Source organism: Stegostoma tigrinum, chromosome 25 (genome assembly GCF_030684315.1).
Source record: "Stegostoma tigrinum isolate sSteTig4 chromosome 25, sSteTig4.hap1, whole genome shotgun sequence".
Taxonomy (NCBI): domain Eukaryota; kingdom Metazoa; phylum Chordata; class Chondrichthyes; order Orectolobiformes; family Stegostomatidae; genus Stegostoma; species Stegostoma tigrinum.
In genome coordinates, this window is record NC_081378.1 from 20,321,903 (window position 1) to 20,342,319 (window position 20,417).

The 20,417-nt window shown below is 40.7% G+C and overlaps 1 protein-coding gene across 4 annotated transcripts in view; it reads left to right on the top strand.

Annotated features, from left to right (window-relative positions):
- The window catches only part of cdhr5-rs (cadherin-related family member 5, related sequence), a 43,919-nt gene that overhangs the window by 861 nt on the left and 22,641 nt on the right, over positions 1 to 20,417 (top strand). For 2 of the 4 annotated variants that reach the window (XM_048554478.2, XM_048554479.2), the window contains exons 2-10: positions 2,245 to 2,401; positions 8,470 to 8,678; positions 9,537 to 9,599; positions 12,299 to 12,391; positions 13,831 to 13,917; positions 15,852 to 15,962; positions 17,543 to 17,713; positions 18,565 to 18,655; positions 19,105 to 19,211. In XM_048554478.2, coding sequence (XP_048410435.1) covers positions 2,320 to 2,401; positions 8,470 to 8,678; positions 9,537 to 9,599; positions 12,299 to 12,391; positions 13,831 to 13,917; positions 15,852 to 15,962; positions 17,543 to 17,713; positions 18,565 to 18,655; positions 19,105 to 19,211 — 1,014 coding nt within the window. In that variant the 5' untranslated portion in view covers positions 2,245 to 2,319. Of the gene's footprint in view, positions 1 to 2,244; positions 2,402 to 2,430; positions 2,476 to 8,469; positions 8,679 to 9,536; positions 9,600 to 12,298; positions 12,392 to 13,830; positions 13,918 to 15,851; positions 15,963 to 17,542; positions 17,714 to 18,564; positions 18,656 to 19,104; positions 19,212 to 20,417 lie in introns of those variants that run through there. The other 2 variants (XM_048554482.2, XM_048554480.2) reach the window with 2 other exon arrangements.

A 20,417-nucleotide genomic window follows, 5' to 3' on the forward strand; every position in this document is an offset into this window, starting at 1 on the left:
TCACAGGGAATCCTCGGTATGTGTGTGTGAACACAGACAGGGGGTCCCGGGATTGTGTGAGTACAGGCAGGGAGCCTGTTACCTGATTGTATAAATTGTGCAATGTGTTGCTCTGCCCAGCAGAAGAAGGCATAGGTTTAGGTAATGCTGCTCAAGAGACAGTTTTGCAAACCACACTGGGAGTCTGCACTGAAACCCCATTATTTGGATTTCCTTTCTGTCTCTAATACAGAATTAGTAGCTGCTTTCCACTGAGCAGTAGAGCAGTGATATTTTAAAGGAACAGATTTGTGGCATATGGAGAAAATCTTTAGTACTCACTCCAGGTATGTGTCACATTGAGGGCTAATGTATGAAGTATATTCTTTCATGTAGATCATACAATGACCCATGTAGAAATGCATAGACATTACACAGAAACAGGTCATTCAACTCCTCCAGTCCATGTTGGCATTCTCCTCCATGTCTTGAAAATCTATGATCCAGCAACAACTGAAACACAGTTGCCCACCACTGTGACCATTTTCCTTACCATCCAGCCTACCTGCTCAGCCTGGACAGCCCACACTCACCGTCCATCTGACCATCCACAGTAACTGCTCTCCCAACTGCCCACACTTACTGAATATCGACTAACACTGCCCATTCTGCCTGGCTGCCCAATTGCTCATGCAATGTGGAACCAACTACCTATGAAATTGGTAGTATGGAGTTTTTGGTGTGAGACTTGCTTGTGCCAATATAGGGTCAGTCATTTTTAAACTCAATTGTCAGATGTGGACGTTGCTAACTGATCAGCATTTATTGCCCTTCCCCAATTGCCCTTGCCCTTGGGAAGATGAGCTGCATCCTTGAACTGCTGCAGTCCACCTGCTGTGAGTTGACCCACAATGCCATTAGGGGGAAATTCCAGGATTTGGACCCGGCAACAGTGAAAGAACAGTGATATATTTTTAAGTCAGAAAGGTGAGTGGATTGGAGGGAAGCTTAAAGATAGTGGTGTTCCCATATAGCTGCTGCCCTTGTCCTTCCAGCTGGGGAGGTGATGGCCTAGTGGTACTATCGCTGGACTGTTAATCCAGAGACCCAGTTAACATTCTGGGGAGCTGGGTTCAAATCCCACCATAGCATGTGCTAGAATTTGAATTAAATAAATATCTGAAATTAGGAATCTAATGATGATCATGAATCAATTGTCAAAAAAACACATCTGGTTCACTAATGTCCTTTAGGGTAGGAAACTGCCATCCTTATCTGGCCTGACCTACATGTGATCCAGATCCACAGCAATGTGGCTGACTCTTACTGCCATATGGGCAATAAATGATGCCTAGCCAGCAATGCTCTCATCTTTTGAATGAATTTTTAAAAAGTGGTTGTGGGTTTGGAAGATGCTGTCTAGGGCCTTTGGTGAATTTCTGCAATGCATCTTATAGATAATGCACACTGCTGCTACTGATCATCAGTGATGAAGGTAATGGATGCTTTGTCCTGGATGGCGTCCAGCTTCTTGAGCATCATTGGGCAAATGGGGAGTATTCCATGACACTCCTGACTTGTGTCTTGTAGATGGTGGACAGGCCCTGGGAGTCAGGAGGCAAGTCATTTGCTACAGTATTCCTAGTCTCTGACTTGCTCTTGGAGCCACTGTGTTTATGTAGTGAGTCCACTTGAGTTTCTGGTCACTGATAACTCCCAGGATGTTGATAATGGGGAATTCAGTAATGATAACACCATTGGATTGTTAAAGGGTGGTAGTTAGATTGTCTCATATTGTTAATGTTAATTGTTAATAGTCTGGCATTTGTGTGGAGCAAATTGTTTCTTATTGTTGGGAGGGGTAGAGATAGCACTTCTAAATATAGATCAAAAATATATAGGCTACATGGATTGGCCATGAGAAATTGCCCTTCAGTGTCAAGGAATGTGTGGGCTGGGTGCATAAGCCATGGGAAATGCAGGGTTATAGGAATAAGATGGGGGTCTGTGTCTGGATGGGATGCTCTTCAGATGGTTGGTGCAGGCCTGATGGGCTGAATGGCCTCTTTCCACAGTGTAGAAATTCTATCATTCTATATAACCTGTACAAAAGGGTATGCAATGCCAAAAAAATGTACACTAGTAAAGCACAAACAAACTTGCTGTTTAAACAAGGGATCAGAGGCAACATTCTGTTTGCAGGCCTGATAGCCACAGCAAAACCTCAGAGTTAAAAACAAATCATTTTGAATTGTTTCTTAACAGGTTAAAGTGTTCACACCCAACTTTGGCAACAATTCTGAGAAGCAAGTGAGGAGGGGTCACCCTAGCCACTGCGACATGGACACTAACACTACACTAAAGGCTCACAGGCTGATTGTAAGCTTGTTGCTCATCAAGTTTATACCAGTCCTCATGGAAGGTAAACAGCTACATTTTCGTTTCTGCAAGATTTCCCTTCGTAAGACCAGAAAGAAAGAACTAAAGAACTCACATGTATGTAACTGCCTTTCATAAATTCAGGACATCCCAAAGCATCTTATAGACAGTTAATTCCATTTTGAAGTTATTCATTTAAAGTGTAGAATATGCAGTTTGCAACTTGTGCACAGTAAGATTCCACAAACAGCAATGGGATAATAAGTGATCAAATTATTTGTTTTAAGTGATACTCTATTTCAAGTAATAACACACAGTCTTTCCTGGCAAGGTAGATCCATCTTTAGCTTAACATCTCATTTGAAGATCAGGTCCTCTGCTGTTTCAGCCACTGTCTTTGAACTGCACTGTATGGATTGTGTTAACATCTCCAGAGTATCTGTCTGCTCTCTCATGTGAACATAAAAGATCCAAAGACAAATTGGAGGATGAGCGAAGAGGTTTATGAAATCTGTGTACAAATTGGTAACTAGATTCATACATAACAACACATATTTCATTGCAAGTAAGTATCACACTGACTGTAAAACATTGCTGCAGTTCAGACGCTGTGAAAGATACCACATTGAGCTAATTAGCCTGGAGTCACCTGTGCTTTTTATATGCTTCCAGTTTCCTTTCCTGGTCACCCATTATTATTTCCTTTGTCTCATTCTGTAAAAGGGTCTAAGTTCACTTTGTCCTCTCTTCTGTTTTATATACTTTTAAAAGTTCTTGCTATCTGTTTTAATATTACTTGCTAGTTAACCCTCAAAATTTATTTTCTGTTTTTTAATGTTATCTTTTGTTGTTTTTTAAAACTTCGCAAATCCTCTGGACTAATATTTGGCAGATTATATGATTTTTCCTTCAATTTGATTCTATGTTTAATTTCCTTGGTTAATCATGTTTGGTTTTATCCCCTTCCTAGAATCCTTCTTCTTGATTGGGATTTATTTTTGTTGTGTGCCATGAACTATTTTCTTTAAAAAGCCTGCCAATGATCCTCAGACTTGTTTCACTAAATTCCTTTCCCAATCTGTTTCAGATGCTCACTCTTTCCTAGAGGATCTATTGCTCTGAGATTGAAGATCAAACCTGTCTTATTATCCCAAAATGCCTGTTCCCTGTATGACAATTAGTCCTAGGAAACTCTGCCAAATACACTCATGGCTACCTCAGCCGATCTGAATTTTCCAATCTTATGTTTGGATTAAAAATCACTCATACAAAAAAACCCCAAAAAAATCAGAAAGATAAACAGAAATTGCTGGGAAAATGCAACATGTATGGCAGAATCCATGGGGAGAAAGCATTTTGGGCCCAGTTCTGAAGAAGTGTCATTTAGACCCTTCATTTTCATACATTTTTCCTTCTTTGACACTATTGCTGTTGTTTTTCTACATTTGTAGACGCTGTCCCTATATGACCCATTCTGGGTCCAATTACCGAAATAACTGCCCAGCAATGCTGCTTTATGCTTTTGCTTTGTAAGTCCGTGTTTCTTTTCTGTCAAACCTTCTCTAACCTTGTAATTAGTTTAAGGCCCCAGTTATTCAATTAACCTGAACAGTGGTCCCAGAATGGTTCAAACGAAGCCTATTCCACAGCAACAGCTGCTTTCTACCCTAATACTGATGCCAGCGCCCATGGCCCAAAACCCATTTTGCATACACCAATCTTTGAGGTATGCATTTAAACCATGTTTTTTCATCTAGTTTCTTCTTCAGCAGGACCTTTTCTCTAGTCCTATCAATGTCATTGGTAACAACATAAACGACAACAACTGGATCTCTCCCTTCCCATTCTAAGTTCCTTTTCAGACCTTAACCCTGGCACCAGGCTGACAACACAGCCATCGGGACTCATGCTCATGGCTGCACAGGACATTATCTCAGCTCCTAATTATACTGTCCTCTACAGCTGCTACTTTCTTATTTTCTCCCACAACTTGAATGGCTCCCTGTAACCCGATGCGTTGGTCAGTCTGCTTGTTCTCCCTGCAGTTCCCACTCATCTTCATGCAGCTTGTAAGAACCTCATAATTGGTGAACAATTGCAGGGACTCGGGCTCCTGAAATGACTCCCTCCCACCCCCCCATCAACCAAATGAGGTCCCTAGATCTGTCTCAACTCCAATCAAACAGCTATGTCCCCGAGCTAGATCAAATTTGAATTTGAATGATTTAATATGAGGGGCGTGGCTCACTACAAATGTGTTCACCCTGGATCAAATTCATGTTCAGCAGCTCCCCCATCCTGCAGCAGCAATGCATTTCCTATCTCACCATTACTAAACTATTTTACTTAATTCAATTCATTAACCTTTGTAGAATTCCTGCTCCTTACAGTTTACTATAATTAATTTTCTTTTGTAGAAACACCAGAACCAATCTTACACTGGAAAAACTATTTCTAGGAAAAGAGAAGTAAAATAATTATACAGCCACTACAAACTGAATATCTTAATTTGACTTTAATGATTTAAAATATTCATCAATTCTACTCAACAGTCAGCTGCTTTCCCTACACCTACAACATGTTGTGCTTTGCAATGTCAATCCACTGTTAGTTTCACTGCAGGTCAGCCTTTCAATCTGTGTTTTATATCAACTCCCGTTTACATCTCAATCTTTATTTCTTGCAGTAATTCTTACTTCAAGCACATCTTTCCTACTCTGCATTGAGTTCCCACCTTGAACCAAATGCCCAATATATTCAATAAGACAAAGTCTCCAGTCTCACTGACCATGCACCCTTAATGACCATGCAGTGTAAAACAAATTCCCTTTTATATGGAGCAGTTCTGAGTCACTTCATAGCTAAAATCATCAGACCCTCATTTACACAAAGGACTTCAGCTGTCTGAATGTAATCTGCTACAATCAACTCCAAAAGAAGGAAGCATATGTCACGAGCAGTGCATTGAAAACAAAGGAAGATCAAAAATGTGGAGAGTGAAGGGGGTGCTAAAATAAACAAATTAGGAGGACAAAGAAGGACCACAAAATATCTTTGGCAAATAGGATTAAGGAAAACCCCATGACACTTTATAAGTATGCTAAGAGGATTACCATGGAAAGAGTGGAGCCTATTAGAGACCAAAGAGGGAATTTGTACATGGATCCAGAGCATGTGGGTGAGGTCTTAAATGAAAAGTTCTCATTTGTATTCACTGCGGAGAAAGACATTGTAGCTGGAGAGTTTACTATGAAGCCATTTTGGATGGTGGGGTTTTGGAGCATGTTAAGATTAATAAAGAGGATATTCTGGTGGGCACAAAAATGCATAAACCCCCAGGGACTGATGAGATATATCACAGGCTGCTACGAGAGGCAAGGGTAGAGTTTGCTGGGGCCCTAGTAGAGATATTTAACACTTGACTGGCCACCAGTGAAGTATCAGATGACTGAAGGATAGCTAATGTGGTTCTTTTGTTTGAGAAGGACAACAGGGATGGACCAAGTAATTATAGACCAATTAGCCTGATGCCAGGACAATTGTTGGAAAACATTCTGAGAGACAGGATTAATTACTAGGAAAGGCGGGGATTGATCAGGGATAGTCAGCAAGGGTTTGTGAGGGTGAGATTCCACCTGACTAATTAAATTGAGCTTTTTGAAAATGTGACTACACATATTGATGAGAGTAGTGCAGTTGATACAGTTTACACAGACTTTGATATGACCTTTGACAAGGCCCCATAAGGAAGGCTATTCCAAAAGGTAAGAGCCCATGGGATCCCAGGCAATTTAGCAAACTGGATCCAGAATTGGCTTGCAAACAGGAGGTGATGGTAGATTAGATTCCCTACAGTGTGGAAACAGGCCATTCGGCCCAACAAGTCCACACCGTCTGTTGAAGCATCCCACCCAGACCCATTCACCTATAATCCACACACCCCTGAACACAATGAGCGGACATTTTTGTGATTGGAAACCTGTGACCGGCTATGTATCACGGGGATCGGTGCAGGAGCCCTTGCTGCCTGTTATGTACATTAATGTCATGGGTACAATTAGTAAATGTGCAGGTGACACAAAAATTCTTAATGCCGAGGAGGATGGTCTCAGTTTACAGTCTGAGGTGTACAAAATTATGAGAGTGAATTGTGAGAATTTTTCTCCACTGCAGACATATCTAAGACCAAAGGGTACAAGTTTAAGGTGAGGAGTAAGTGATTTAGAGAATGTCTAAGGAAAAATATTTTTCACCCAAAGGGTAAAAGAAATATGGAATGTACTGCCTGAGAGAATGCTAGAGGTGGGTCCTCTTGTAAGATTTAAGAAGCATCTGATTGAGCACTGAAAATGACAGGACAGTGAATGGAGCAAGTACAGATATATGAGATTAGTGTAGTTTGATGTTTATTGGTTGGCATAAATGTGATAGGCTGAGGGGTTGCTTCAATGTTACGCGAATCTATCACTCTATGACATTCTTGTCAATTTACAATGCACCCCTTCCCATGGTCAAAGTACGGTGTATGTGGTGTAGTGTGTATGAAACTCTCTTCTCATTGCTGCTAGTATAAATATTTAGTAAAATGGCTTCAGACCAAAGTCTATCTCCCTCTGGATCACAAAGAAACCTCTAAAAAAGTTGAAGTCTACAAACATAGAGCTATACTTAACCTTGACCTGCTTTCCCAGATATTTGTTATAGGAATAACTGAACTCCATTACCTCAGAGGATTGCAGCATGCAGTTTATTACATCTCACTGGAATAGCACATGGAAACCCAGCCCCACTATTTCTAGAATCACTAAAACAGTTGAAGATTTTATAAAGCATGCAAAGTTTCCCAATTTTTCTGATTTTCAGACCCAACTTGGTAGAAAGCATAGGCCAGGTTTCTGTACTGAACAAGATTGATCAATATTACAAGTAATTAGAGTCTAGCTACAGGTAAACAGTTATAAACTGTCAGCATATGACACTATTAATTAAACTCTAATGCTCCCATACACTCTTCTTTACACATCCATGGACAGAAAGAAAGGAATAGAAGGATGTGTCAGAGGGAAAAATATTGGAAAGACAGTTCAATAGTGTTTGTTCTTAAGTTCTGCTGCTGAGACGATCTTTGTGATTTTATTCCTGGCCAGCAATAGTCTTTCTCCAGGTGCCTCCCCCGACCAGTGAGAGGCTCAAGGTGGTTTATTAAAAGCCTCTGACTTATCAGTTAAAAGTTATAGCTTACAACAACTGTTGCAAGATAAAACTGTTCTTCTTCAGGTTTAAAGTTAGTTTAGACTGCAGAGAACAGTGAGACTGCTCCTGGAGCGGGGAAGAACTGAACACTTCTCTCTTTCCCATTGAAACTTGTTCAAAGTTCCAGGTGGTTCAGTTACCTGAGAAGCAATCACACAGTTGATGGCAGGTGAAAGGTCTCTGTCATGGATAATTGGTCTGGAGCACATAGACCCATCAACTGAGGAAGGGTCACCAGACCCGAAACGTTAACTGTTTTCTCCTTCACAGATGCTGCCAGACCTGCTGAGCTTTACCAGCAACTTTGTTTTTGAGACCAATCAACTTCTCACTATCATCCAGAGCTGTGTCTGTCCACCCACCTCCCCCCGACCTGGCTCCAAATTGTCTGCAACTCAAATGTCATTTGTTGATTGTTCAATCAGTTGTTCACATGATGCTTGTCATGGGTATTAAGTTACTTGCTTTCAGAACATACAGCCACCTTTTCAAACACTAGTTTAAAAACAGCCCTTTCTCATTTCGATTCAGAGTCTTTAAAAAAATAAAAATACTTTATTTTACAAGCTAGGTGGTCTTTACAAGCTAGTAATATGCCTAATAGGTTTGATCTGTATGCACGGCCACATGTACTAGACTGGGTCTTCTACAGTTACAAAGCCAGTAATTAGCTGGTTGTCACATTTCCCAAAATACTGGCCAGTCATTAGCCAGCAGTCTCTTCAGAATCACTGCACAGATTGTGAGGCCGATCATGGTCTTTATATGGCCTCAGGGTCTGCTAACCAAATGGCTGAATCCCATACTGTGAATTATAACTCATTTAGCTCTGCATTATTTCCTGTTCATCTGCACCAGGTAACCGGTGTTCAGGAGGGCATGACCTGTATGTTGATATTAAAGAGAACAGTCCGAATGGCACAGTCATCGCAAAGCTCACTGTAAATGGCAACCTTTCCAGCCATGAAATCAACTTGAATCTGACAGGAACGGATATGAAGTGGTTTCAACTGGACGAGGAAGTTGTCAAGCTGAATGTGTTACCTTCCAGACAGTTGGATCGAGAGGTACAGAGATAAAGGAAAGTCCTACGGTAATAGAGTTAGACTTTGAATAAAAGAATACTCCCTTATGAGATGCTGCATTACCTCCAGGCTCCTCACCAAGTTGCACAGCACCTTGACATGGAATTGTATTGCTATTTCTTCATGTTCAGGATGCGAGAATTCCTATTTAACAGCACAGCCTTCACTACACAGAATACAGTGGCTCAAGGATGTAGCTCATAAGGTCAAGGTAGGGTAAGGCACTACATGCTCGCATCACCAGCAATGCTCACATTCCGTGAATGAATAAAAGTTTTTTAATACACAAACAGTGTTAATGAGTTCCAAAGCCCAATTTCTAGTCAGCCTTAGGCATTTTTCTTTATTCATTCATGGAATGAGGGCATCGCTGACTCGGCAGCATTTATCTCCCATCCCTAATTGCCTAGAGGGCAGTTAAGAGTCATCATATTGCTGTGGGTCTGGAGTCACTTGTCGGCCAGACGAGGTAAGGATGGCAGTTTCTTTTCCTAAAGGACATTAGTGAACCAGATGGGTTTTCCTGACAATTGACAATGGATTCATGGTGATCATTAGACTCTTAATTCCAGATACTTTTAAAAATTGAATTCAAATTCTATAGGATGCGAACCTGGGTCCCAGGAATAATATCTGGGTCTCTGGATTAACAGGCAATAATACCACTAGGTTATTGCCTCCCATAATCCCAATTAGGGCCATTCGTTATGGACTGAAAATATCTATGAACAATTTGAAATGACCCCCAGCCTTTAGAAGCAGAGATGAAAGCATAGTAACTTTTATGTGTGAATACTGTTCTTACTGTGTAACATTGTGTCTGTTGCATTTTATCAACAGCTACTGTCCATGCCCCTTCTTTTTGCCACGATAACCTGTACAGATGTTACATCTTCAGATCAGGTATGGATATCGTTTAAAGTGTCAGAAATGGTCTGGGTAAAAGCAATTGCATCAAGTTACCTCAATCCTCCAGCATAGAAAGGTGCTCTAGTCTAGCAGATTTATTACAATGTTTACGCTCTTAACTTGAGTTTTCCTTCAACGTACTTTATCTGATCTTTTCAGTTAAACTTTCTTTATGCGCAATTATGTTGATCTGGTATTCGCTTTAATTCATCTATGCTAATCAGCTCAATATCTTTGTCCATATTATAATCATGTTTTAGGTAAAGAAATTTCTCTATAAATTCCCTGTTAAATTTATTTGTGAATATTTGTATTTTTGACCTCTACCTTTGGCCATCCACTCATCACCCCCTCAACAGAAATATTTTTTCCATTATGCATGTTCTGAAAGTAATGTATCTGCTTGTTATTTTCTGCACTTAGCGTACCTGTCTCAAACTTGCCCTTCCCCACCATGAACTTATCTATGCTATCCATGACTGGGTCCTAGGTCTTAACAGGCAATAGATGAAGTGTGTTTCTCCCTCTGACCTACCTGAACTCTCTCCAAGTCAGCGGTCCTCTCTCTCTGATCATGAACTCAGTCAAGTGAAGGTTTGCACTATCAATCCAACATTTAGCAACTAACTAACTACTGCCTGCAATGACACCAGTATAACATGGTATTTGATGGTAGGGACTGTGTTCCAGAGGAATGAAGGTCAGTTTGTTCAAGAACTCAAACATACTCTTGATTGGATAGGGCAGAGAGTAATTGGCAAAATAGCCAAGGCAAAGATGAGAAACTGACAAAAGCAAATTGTTCAGCTCTGGAATTCACTGCCTATAAGCATGCTGAATGCAAATTCAATAGTAACTTTCAGGATAAGTGGGATAAACACTTGGAATGGAAAAAAATGGCAGGGATCAGTGGGAAGAGCAAGAGAGTAATGCTAATGGACCATGTCTGCCAAAGAGCATTTGCAGGCTTGGTGAGTCAAATAGCCTCATTCTTTACTCTCTGATTCTGTGATATCATCACAGTCAGTATTTCTCTGAACATTTTCCTTTTGTCACTGCCAAGTTATAAATATGCCAGTTTACAATCTTCCATCTCCATTTTGTTAAACTCACTACTCTCATCTGTCAAACTCCCCAATAATATGGCCATCTTCTGTTCCTCTGATCCTCAGGCTTTTAAAATCTAGGCTAACTGTTGGCTTCTGCTCTATCTCATCTTCTCCCAAATTTTAATCAACTTTGGTGCAGTTTGCCTTGTGACTAATAGGCCTTGTGATAACTACAGGTATTTTAGTTAAAATATAAACTGAAAAATAGAAGTTTGAAGCTGCTTTATAGCAGAGAATGAACAAGTTTTTTTTATTACAACTCAAAGGAAAAGTGTAACAATATGGTCATTTACTTATTTTACAGGGCATTTTTTTTTAAAGAAGCTGGATCTCAATTTTATGACAGTTCCAAGTGTTTTAGTGTTGAAGATAAATAAACTGCTCAGAAATAGCATTTGGATTGGTTCTATGTAGCAGTTGGTCACTGAGAATTGAGAAGGGAGACACCAGTTGGACTAAGACCTCCAAAAAGTCTGCAAGCGAGATCTTTTCTCTCTCTCTCTTTCTCTCCCTCTGTGTGAAAAGAAATAATAATCATAAACCTTGCCAAGAAAAAAAACCATTAACTTGAATCTCGACCTATCAAACTGACCAGCTATTGAATCGAGGACCATGTTGATTGAAAGCAATGCAATATCATTGCCAAAACCTGAAAAAGTTCTCTCATTCCACTCTTTTCAATTTGGACCTTTGGTTCACAGACTTTGATCCCTTTTCCTATATCATCCTCCATTACATTTGAGTTCCCACTTCTGAGGAAGGGTCACTTGACCCGAAATGTTAACTCTGATTTTTCCTTCACACATTCTGCCTGACCTGCTGAGCTTTTCCAGCAACTTCTGTTTTTATTCCTGATTTACAGCATCCACAGTTCTTTTGGTTTTTATTTTGCCTGGCCTCTCTTGTCCATCCCATTTATGAATGAATGCGTGCATGTTTGGATTTAAAGACGGAGTAGTTTAACTGTGCACGTTAATAATTAAGAATTAATTCTTGCCAAATGTTAGAGGATAGGTTTGTTAGAAAATAAGGTTTGTTTTCCTATTCATTGATGGAACTCAGTTAAAGTTTCTTTCATCTTAGATAGTGATCAAAGTTAGGCATTAACCATCATAGTGAGTAAACTGGTCACATTTCACATTTATGAACACTTGTAGAATAAGGCATCTTGATTTACTGTGCACTCTTCCATCAAGGTTGGGACAGTCTTAATTCATAGAAGAGAAAGTTCCAGCACAGAAAGATGCTATTCAGCCCATCAAATCTGTGTTAACTCTCTGGAGTTACTCTGCTTAATCCCATGTCCCTCACTTTGTCTATAACACTGTTAGTATCATCATCCTCAATTAGCTGTCCAAGTCGCTCTAAAACTATCTACAAAATCAAGTTCCACCATGTTTTCAAAGAGAACGTTTAGATCCCAATAACTCATGATGGCAGTTCCATAGGAAAGAAGTGAAACATTGGAGAAAGGTGGATAGAAAGTTAGATGTAGATTTGATTGTGTTGTTGACTTTCACTCAAATGTTTATGTTTCTCCACCTATAACTTCAACAGTAAGTATATGTTTTTGTCCGTTTGCAGATCCAGTACAGGCTAGTGGTGCAGGTACTTAATGAAAATGACAATCCACCAATGTTCCTTAAAGAAAATGTTCAGCAAGTCAACATCAGTGAGGTGAGAGACTGACTGATGTCTCATATATTAAAGAAGAAGGTCTTGCATTTATCAAGCACCCTTTGCAACCTCAGGAAAGTCCTCAGCCATTTATAACCAGTGTAGTAATTCCTTGAAGTGTAGTTACTGCAATAGCCAATTTGTGGACTGAAAGATCCCACAGGAAACTTTTACATTCACCTTAGAGACTAGACTTGTCCATGCTCAGATTTGAGCAGATAATCCAGTTTGGCCCTTTGTAAAGAACATGTCTATTTAATTTTCTGTATTTTTAGTTGTGGTCTGAAATGGAAAAAGAATTGTTTTAAAACAAGGATTAGGTTAGAATCCCTACAGTGTGGAAACAGGGCCTTCAGCCTGTCCACACCGCCCCTTGAAGCACCCCACCCAGACCCATCCCCCGATAACCCACACACCCCTCAACACTATGGGCAATTTAGCATGGCTGATCGACCTAGCCTGCACATCTTTGGACTGTGGGAGGAAACCGGAGCACCCGGAGGAAACCCACGCAGACATGGGGAGAATGTGCAAACTCTGCACAGACCTGTGCACCTGGAATTGAATCCAGGTTCCTGGTGCTGTGAGGCTGCAGTGCTAACCACTGAGCCACCGTGCTTATGGAAGGATTATTGCAGTTTTTAGAAGCAAGGAACCTGATACTTGTCATAGCTACTTGTTCAAACAATAACTGCAACAAAGTTTGCAGATGAGTTGGAGCTGAGGGGTATGTACAACTGGAGGTATGGCCTAGCAATGTTGGATTTTCCCGAATAAGTTAGAGAATATTTAGAAGTATGAAGCGGTTGTCCTGTATCTCCTGTAAATCAGTGAAGGGATCCAGAGGCAAATTGGGGAATCCTGTATTTTATAACAAAGCTTTAACCGTTATGACTTCACCAGAATTGCGAAATTTGATTTCCAGTGCTTATTGTGGTGGGGAGTAATTCTGAGGGAGGGCTGAAACAGTGCTGCACCTTTCAGAGTGCTGACTTTCAACTGAGAGTGTAATGTCAAGGCTCCATCTGAGCTCTTAGGTGGATGCTGAAAATCCCATGGCATCATTTAGATGTAGGGCAAGGAAATTCTCCTGGCCAATATTTTTCCTCATTCACCATGATTAAACAAGATAGCATTATGATTTCCTTACCATTTGTGAGAAAATGCAGTGCTCAATTTAGCTACTATATTGCAACAGAGCATACATTTTAATCTGAACTAAATTGAGTGCAAAGTGTCTTTGGTCATGAAATATAAATTCATACTATTCATTATATATAAATTCAAGTTTGTTGTTTTAATCTTCTTCAAGATTCCATAAGAAAGATTCCCTTCTAACCAAATACCATTTACTCTCTGACATTTTTTTGATTTTAAACCACCCAACTTTCAGGAGCATTTTTAAACTGTTTTTATTGTTCCTTCCCCCACATTTACAGTTCACGCCAGTCGGCAATGTTGTCTTCACACTACAAGCACATGACAGGGACGGGGATGACCTCATCTACATGATTGATGGCGCATCGGTAGGTGGAAGCGAAAGAGTTGCAATTGAAACAACCGTCCTGTGGAGAAGAGAAATAATGGGAACTGCAGATGCCGGAGAATCCGAGATGACAAAGTGTGAGGCTGGATGAACACAGCAGGCCAAGCAGCATCTCAGGAGCACAAAAGCTGACGTTTCGGGCCTAGACCCTTCAACAGTCTAGGCCTGAAACGTCAGCTTTTGTGCTCCTAAGATGCTGCTTGGCCTGCTGTGTTCATCCAGCTCCACACTTTTGTCCTGTTGAGGAGTAGGTTGATTATCTTTTTCAAACAGGTGATGGCATAGAATCTTTACCCTAATGAACAAAGTCACCCAGGCCATTGTGCAGGTGTGATTCACCCCAATCTCCCTCCTAAAGGGGTGTGAGCATGGGTAAAATGATTTTGAGTTTTCTTTCAGTTTCCAGCGAAGAAATGCAATAACACATAGACCCTTTGCACCTTCTGTGGGTCTTTAAATTGGTGCCTGTTGTTTAATTCCACAAGGTATGGCCTAGCAATGTTGGAAGATTATTTTATGTTAATAAAAATGGCATAACTGGCATAAATTTGGGCATCAGAAAATACTACATCATAACCCCTTTATTTAAATATGCCTACCTACATGTAGTCAGGCTAGTGCGTATGGTTTAGTTAGTATATTACACATTACGTTGCAATCTGTGGCAATCTGTTCCCTAAATTGTGTTTGGTTCTCAGTCTAGTTCAGCCACAGCTAAAAGGAGGCAGAAAGCTCTAAGAAGTTGGATTAGAGGGTTGGCACTGAGAACGATGGTCTAGTTGACTCTGGAGCATCTACCAATGAAAATGGAAGAGATGTAAGGACTGGCTATACTCCCTGCATATCATTCTTGTGCTATTAAAGTAGGGGCAGGAAACAATGTAAGAGTAGGGGTTGGAACACATTGGTTAGGAGCATAAAATGTGGGCATAAGGGGCAATTTTCAAGATCAGTGTCCTATGCCCAAAAGAAAGCTAAAAGATATTTTACCAGTTATCAAAGTAAACCCATCTTTCAAGCACCCTGAATAAGCAATACATCTGCTCTGAGAAATTGGACTTCATGCAGCAGGAGCTAAACCAGCTTCCTTTCGCATTTGACAGCATATGTCAATTGGAGGGATATCTTCAAGAAATAACACGATTCCGTAGTAGTACTCCAAATTGTCCCAACACTTTTGTTGCTCCACACCCGACCCTTACCGCCTCCAACTCTTATCACTCCCCTCAATCCCAGTGTCCATTGTCAAGCTACTGCTGACAAGTTGCCTGAAATTCATTTTTTGAAGATGGCTGAGGTGCCTGTGGAACTGTCAGCTGTTCACCTAATTCATGTCTACTTTCACCTCCCCTATCTCCCAGACCTGAAATCTCTAGCTGGTTATCGAAGTCATCATGGGGATTCTAGTTTAAATCATAGCCAAAGGGTAGTGAAGCCAGAAGGGGGAGACAGGTAGAGCATTAATTAGAGGAATCAATAAAAATAGTAAGGTGATCCCACTCCTAATATGATAGTTAGTGTGAAAGAATAGACTGGAAGAGGGAATGACTCCACTCTTTAAGATCTAGGAGAGCCCTGAAGGAATAGGAGATAGCGTATGGAGTTTTTGCTTCAAAATAAAAGAGAGAAGAAAATATACATTGGTAAGGGGTTGTGTGGCTGGCAAATGTAAGCAAGAGTTTGTAACAGTTCAAGAAGAGAAAGAGCAGAGACTGAAAGGATCAATGGTTATAGCAAAATCAAAGATGCAGAGGCTAAAATGTTGCAATAGATAGAGAAAGCAAGATAGAGAGAAAATAGAGGTGGGGGGAGGAAACAGTTGTGTATCAGATGAGAAGCTTCTTACTGTCTCCTCACCTGCTGATGGATGAGTGAAGCCTATTGTTCTTTTCAAACTCCGTCCTTTTGTTGTAGAGTGATGCAGAATTCTTCATAATCAACTTACCAAGCAGTGGAAAGGTCCATTTGGCCCAGCAACTAGACTTTGAGGTGAAAAAGGAATTGGAGCTGATAGTTTATGCCATGGTATGGAAACTCATTTTTACATTGTGCTTTTTCTTTTGATGACACTTTGCCTGCAGTATCTTAACAGACAGAAACTACAATTAAGGAGCCTCGGATGGTAGGGCTGACATTCAAAGTGACACTCTGATTCTGGAGATAAATTCTATGCTGAGGCTGAGATAGTTGGGTTATAGCCATAATGATACTAAGACAATGATTGTGATAGTGCCATGATTTTGCAGCAATGGTGGTGATATCTGTAATGAGTTTGAATTAATGGATGATATTGAGTATGAGATACCATATTTGCTATCTGCTATAATATTGAGATATTGAGGCTGGTATGTGCAGGACGATTTCAATATTGTGGGTAATATCCTTGTTGTTACTGAAACAGCAGAAGTGACATTTGCAGTGACAGTGAGGTAACAGCAGTGATATTCATGGTGATACTGAGATTGAGAGAGGTGATAGCTCTGATGAAATGTGTACCTTAGAAACAATAGAAAACTGCAGAGAAATCTGGCCTCCCCAAGCCCAGAGATAGTAGGAACAGCCCATACTGGAGAATCTGAGATAACACGGTGTGAAGCTGGATGAACACAGCGGGCCAAGCAGCATCAGAGGGGCAGGAAAGTTTGATGTTTCGGGTTGAGACCCTTCTGAAATTTCTGAAGAAGGGTCTCGACCCGAAACGTCAAACTTTCCTGCCCCTCTGATGCTGCTTGGCCTACTGTGCTCATCCAGCTTCACACCATGTTATCCCCAAGCCCAGTGGTCTGTTTATTTTTAAGATTAATTTTGGATCCAATTCTAATTGATTTGAGACCTTTCCACCTCTGGATGGTTTATGAGGGATTAGCTGATTTGAAGCAGATTAAAAGCTAAGATTCTACGGAAACCCATCATCAATCTGAAAGATAGACCAAGACTATTCAAATACCAGCATGTTTTGTAAAGGTTAGGAGAGTAGATAAATCAAAAATCCTATTAATACAAGAAGGAATGAATGAAGGAAATCTATAGCAAGGGTAGGCTAAGAGTGCATTGCAATAGGAGTTGATACAGGGAATCGAAATTCTCACACAGTAAAGATCCGAGTGGATTGAATACTTTAACTTGGAAATAGCAGATGCAGAGAATTGATAGAATAAAGGGCAGCAGTACTGTTTTTCAAAAAAAGACAGTGACAAGAAGAAAAGAGTGTGAAGGAAAGAAAAATGTGCAAGGGATGAGTGAAGTGACAGAAAAAGGAGAGAAGAAAGAGAGAGAGAACAGAACAAAAAGAGAAAAACTGAAGAGGAAGAGATGGGAGAATTGGAACTGGGGAAAGATCATTCACATTATCATCAGGGTTTTTAATTTCATCATTAATTATAACTTGCCTGGAATATTCTTGGAATGGTTCCAGCTTCACAATCATAACTTTACGAGATATACAGTGAAGAAACAAGAATCATTGTGAGGAAATCTCAGGCTCCTTTTTACTGTCCAGATCACTTTGTTGTTATGATGCTACTATCACATCCTTCCCTGATCAGCTGTGTCAACGTCAGTAATTTAGCATTTCCTGCACTAATCTAACAGTGCCTATTACACAGGAAGTGAATACTAAAGAGAAATACAACACAACAGCGAAAATTACCATCAATGTATTAGATGGGGATGACCAATACCCAAGATTCCTTCCCTGCAATTTCCTGTCACATGGAGCATCCAGGATTTGTGTCAATCCAATCTACACAGGAAATGTCACAGAGGCAAGGCTACCGGTAAGAGGCATTTTTCCTGGAAAGTATTTGCTGAGGTGCCACATAAAACATTATTGCACAGGATAGGAGTTCATTGTGTTGGGAATAATGTATTCACATGGATTGAGGATCGGTTAACACACAAGAAGACAGACAGCCAGCATTAGTAGGTCTTTTTCAGATTGGAAAGTTGTAACTAATGGAATGCCCCATGGATCAGTGCTTAGAGCCACAATTATTGATTAACAATATTAATGACCTGAAGCAGGTAGCAGAATATTATGTATCCAAACTTTTAGATGATACAAAAATAGAAGGGAGGGCATGTTGTGATGATAATGTTAGAAATCTGCACATGGCCATAGATAGGTTGAGTGAGTGGACAAAAGCTTGGCAGATAGAATTTGATGTTGGAAAGTGTGATATCAGATACTGTGGTGAGGAGAATCAAAATGGAGGCTGGTATTCAAATAGACAGAGACTCCAAAAAGGTCAGTGCAAAGGAATCTGGGTGTTCTTATGTAAGAAACACAAAACTTTAGCAAGCAGGTACAACAAGTAATTAATAAAGTAAATTGAATTTTGGGCCTTATTGCTTGGGGTTGGATTTTTAAAATAGGGAAATCTTGCTACAACTGAACAGTGTTGGTCCTGGAATACTGCATACAATTCTGGTGCTTGTATTTAGGAAAGGATGGAGCAGTTTAATAGTGATTCACTTTGCTGATTCCTGGGATGAAGGGGTTGACTTTTCAAGAATGGCTAAACAGGTTAGGCCCTTATTCATTACAATTCGTAAGAATGAGGGGTGGCCTTATTAAAACATACAAGATTCTCAAATTTTACTTATTTCAGTTTTTTTTCTATTACAGTTTCATGCTCTCCAACTCTCCCCAGGCTCCATATTAGCAGAGGATGGAGACAAAGGACTTCAGACACCAGTTTTATACTCGATCCTTGAAGGTCCAAACTCTAAAAGATTAACAAATCAATTCAAATAGCTAATCTCTAGCTTGAAGTAAAGCAACAAATAAAAATCTCACCATATGATACCATTGACGGTGGGGTGGATAAGAGAGGGTATGAAAGCCTTATACTGAGTATAGACAATGTGATAGAAAATCTAGTAACCTGAGAAGGGAGCTATTAGTGTGAGAGCTAGATGGGTGTTCGGGGTGGGGGGGTGTGGGGCGGGTAGCGGCTCTCAGTGGAATTGGGAGGTTAAAGAGAAAAATGGGGCTGGGACATTAGCTGGGGATCTGGCATGGAATTGGTAGGAGAGCAAAACAGGGGTCTGTGGAAAAGCACCCGTGTGGATATCACTGGGGTGTTCTGGTGAGGATTAGCAGGAGAGTTGGGATTGAGGTCAGCAGGAGAATGCCACTGTTGTTTCACTGTTATCTCTCCTGCAGGTGACGATAATGGCAGATTTGAAATCAGCAATATTACTGGAGCGATAATGATGAGGTGGCCAGTCCGGAGCTATGAACAAAATCCATCATTCTCTCTGACAATCATGGTAAAGAAAGTAGAGTCAGCCATAGTACACATCAAAATAAAATATATCACTGTGACAATGAATTAACTAGCCATTCTGCCCAATCCCTCCCTTAGGAGGATAGGAGGAGGCCAACTTCATATACTGGACACTATCTGTTGCAGAATAGCCCAGAAATAGCCCTCCCTCCTTCAACTGTGCAGTCAGAAATGGATCAAAGCAGTGGAAAATGGCTCTGGATAAATTAATAACCTCTTTCCATTCCTCCTTTCTACACAGTCCTGCTTGTCCTGAAGGTCTTGTTAGGTTTGCTTCCATGGGCAATAAAGACCCTTTTGTACATGAATCAATCAACTGTTCTTCAAGTGTGAGCTTTGACAATGATCATTGACAGATAACTCCACACTGCAATCAAGGCTGCTCAAACCTAAAATCCACGATTGACACTTAGAAGTCACTGGGCAGAATCACAAAAGGAACGTTGCCTTTTGTTTGTACTGGGTGCCTGCCATTACTTATCTACGAGTTCATACTTTGAAAAGCAAAGAAACCATGTTAAATCCACACTGGATCTTCTATTGATCCTATTTAAAGTGCTGCACACAGTTCTTTTCTGTAAAATTAAAAAGTGGTTTACATGGTTCAGACCAGAATTGCCTGGATATAATTATCAGAACAGTATGACCAGGCTGCGATTGCCTTCTCTAGAAAAGAGAAGCCTAGTTACCTGATAGACATAACTACATTTACAAAGTGGTTTGATAGGGTAGACATAGGGAGACATAAATAAAGGTAGACATCAATATATTTTGAATGGAGGCAGGGGCACTCAAAATACGAGTGCTCAGTGCACCTGGGTGGCACGGTGGCTCAGTGGTTAGCAGTGCAGCCTCACAGCGCCAGGGACCCAGGTTTGATTCCAGCCTTGGGTAACTGTCTGTGCGGAGTTTGTACATTCTCCCCGTGTCTGCACAGGTTTCCTCCGGGTGCTCTGGTTTCCTCCCACAGTCCAAAGATGTGCAGGCTAGGTGGATTGGCCATGCTAAATTGCCTGTAGTGTTCAGGGGTGAGTAGATTAGGTGGGTTATAGTGGGATGGCTCTGGGTGGGATGCTCCGAGGGCTGGTATGGATTTGTTGGGCCAAAAGGCCTGTTTCCACACTCTAGGGATTCTGTAGGATTCTGTGATCTCTTTCCCTTATCCCAGTCAGATTATCCAGGATTCTCA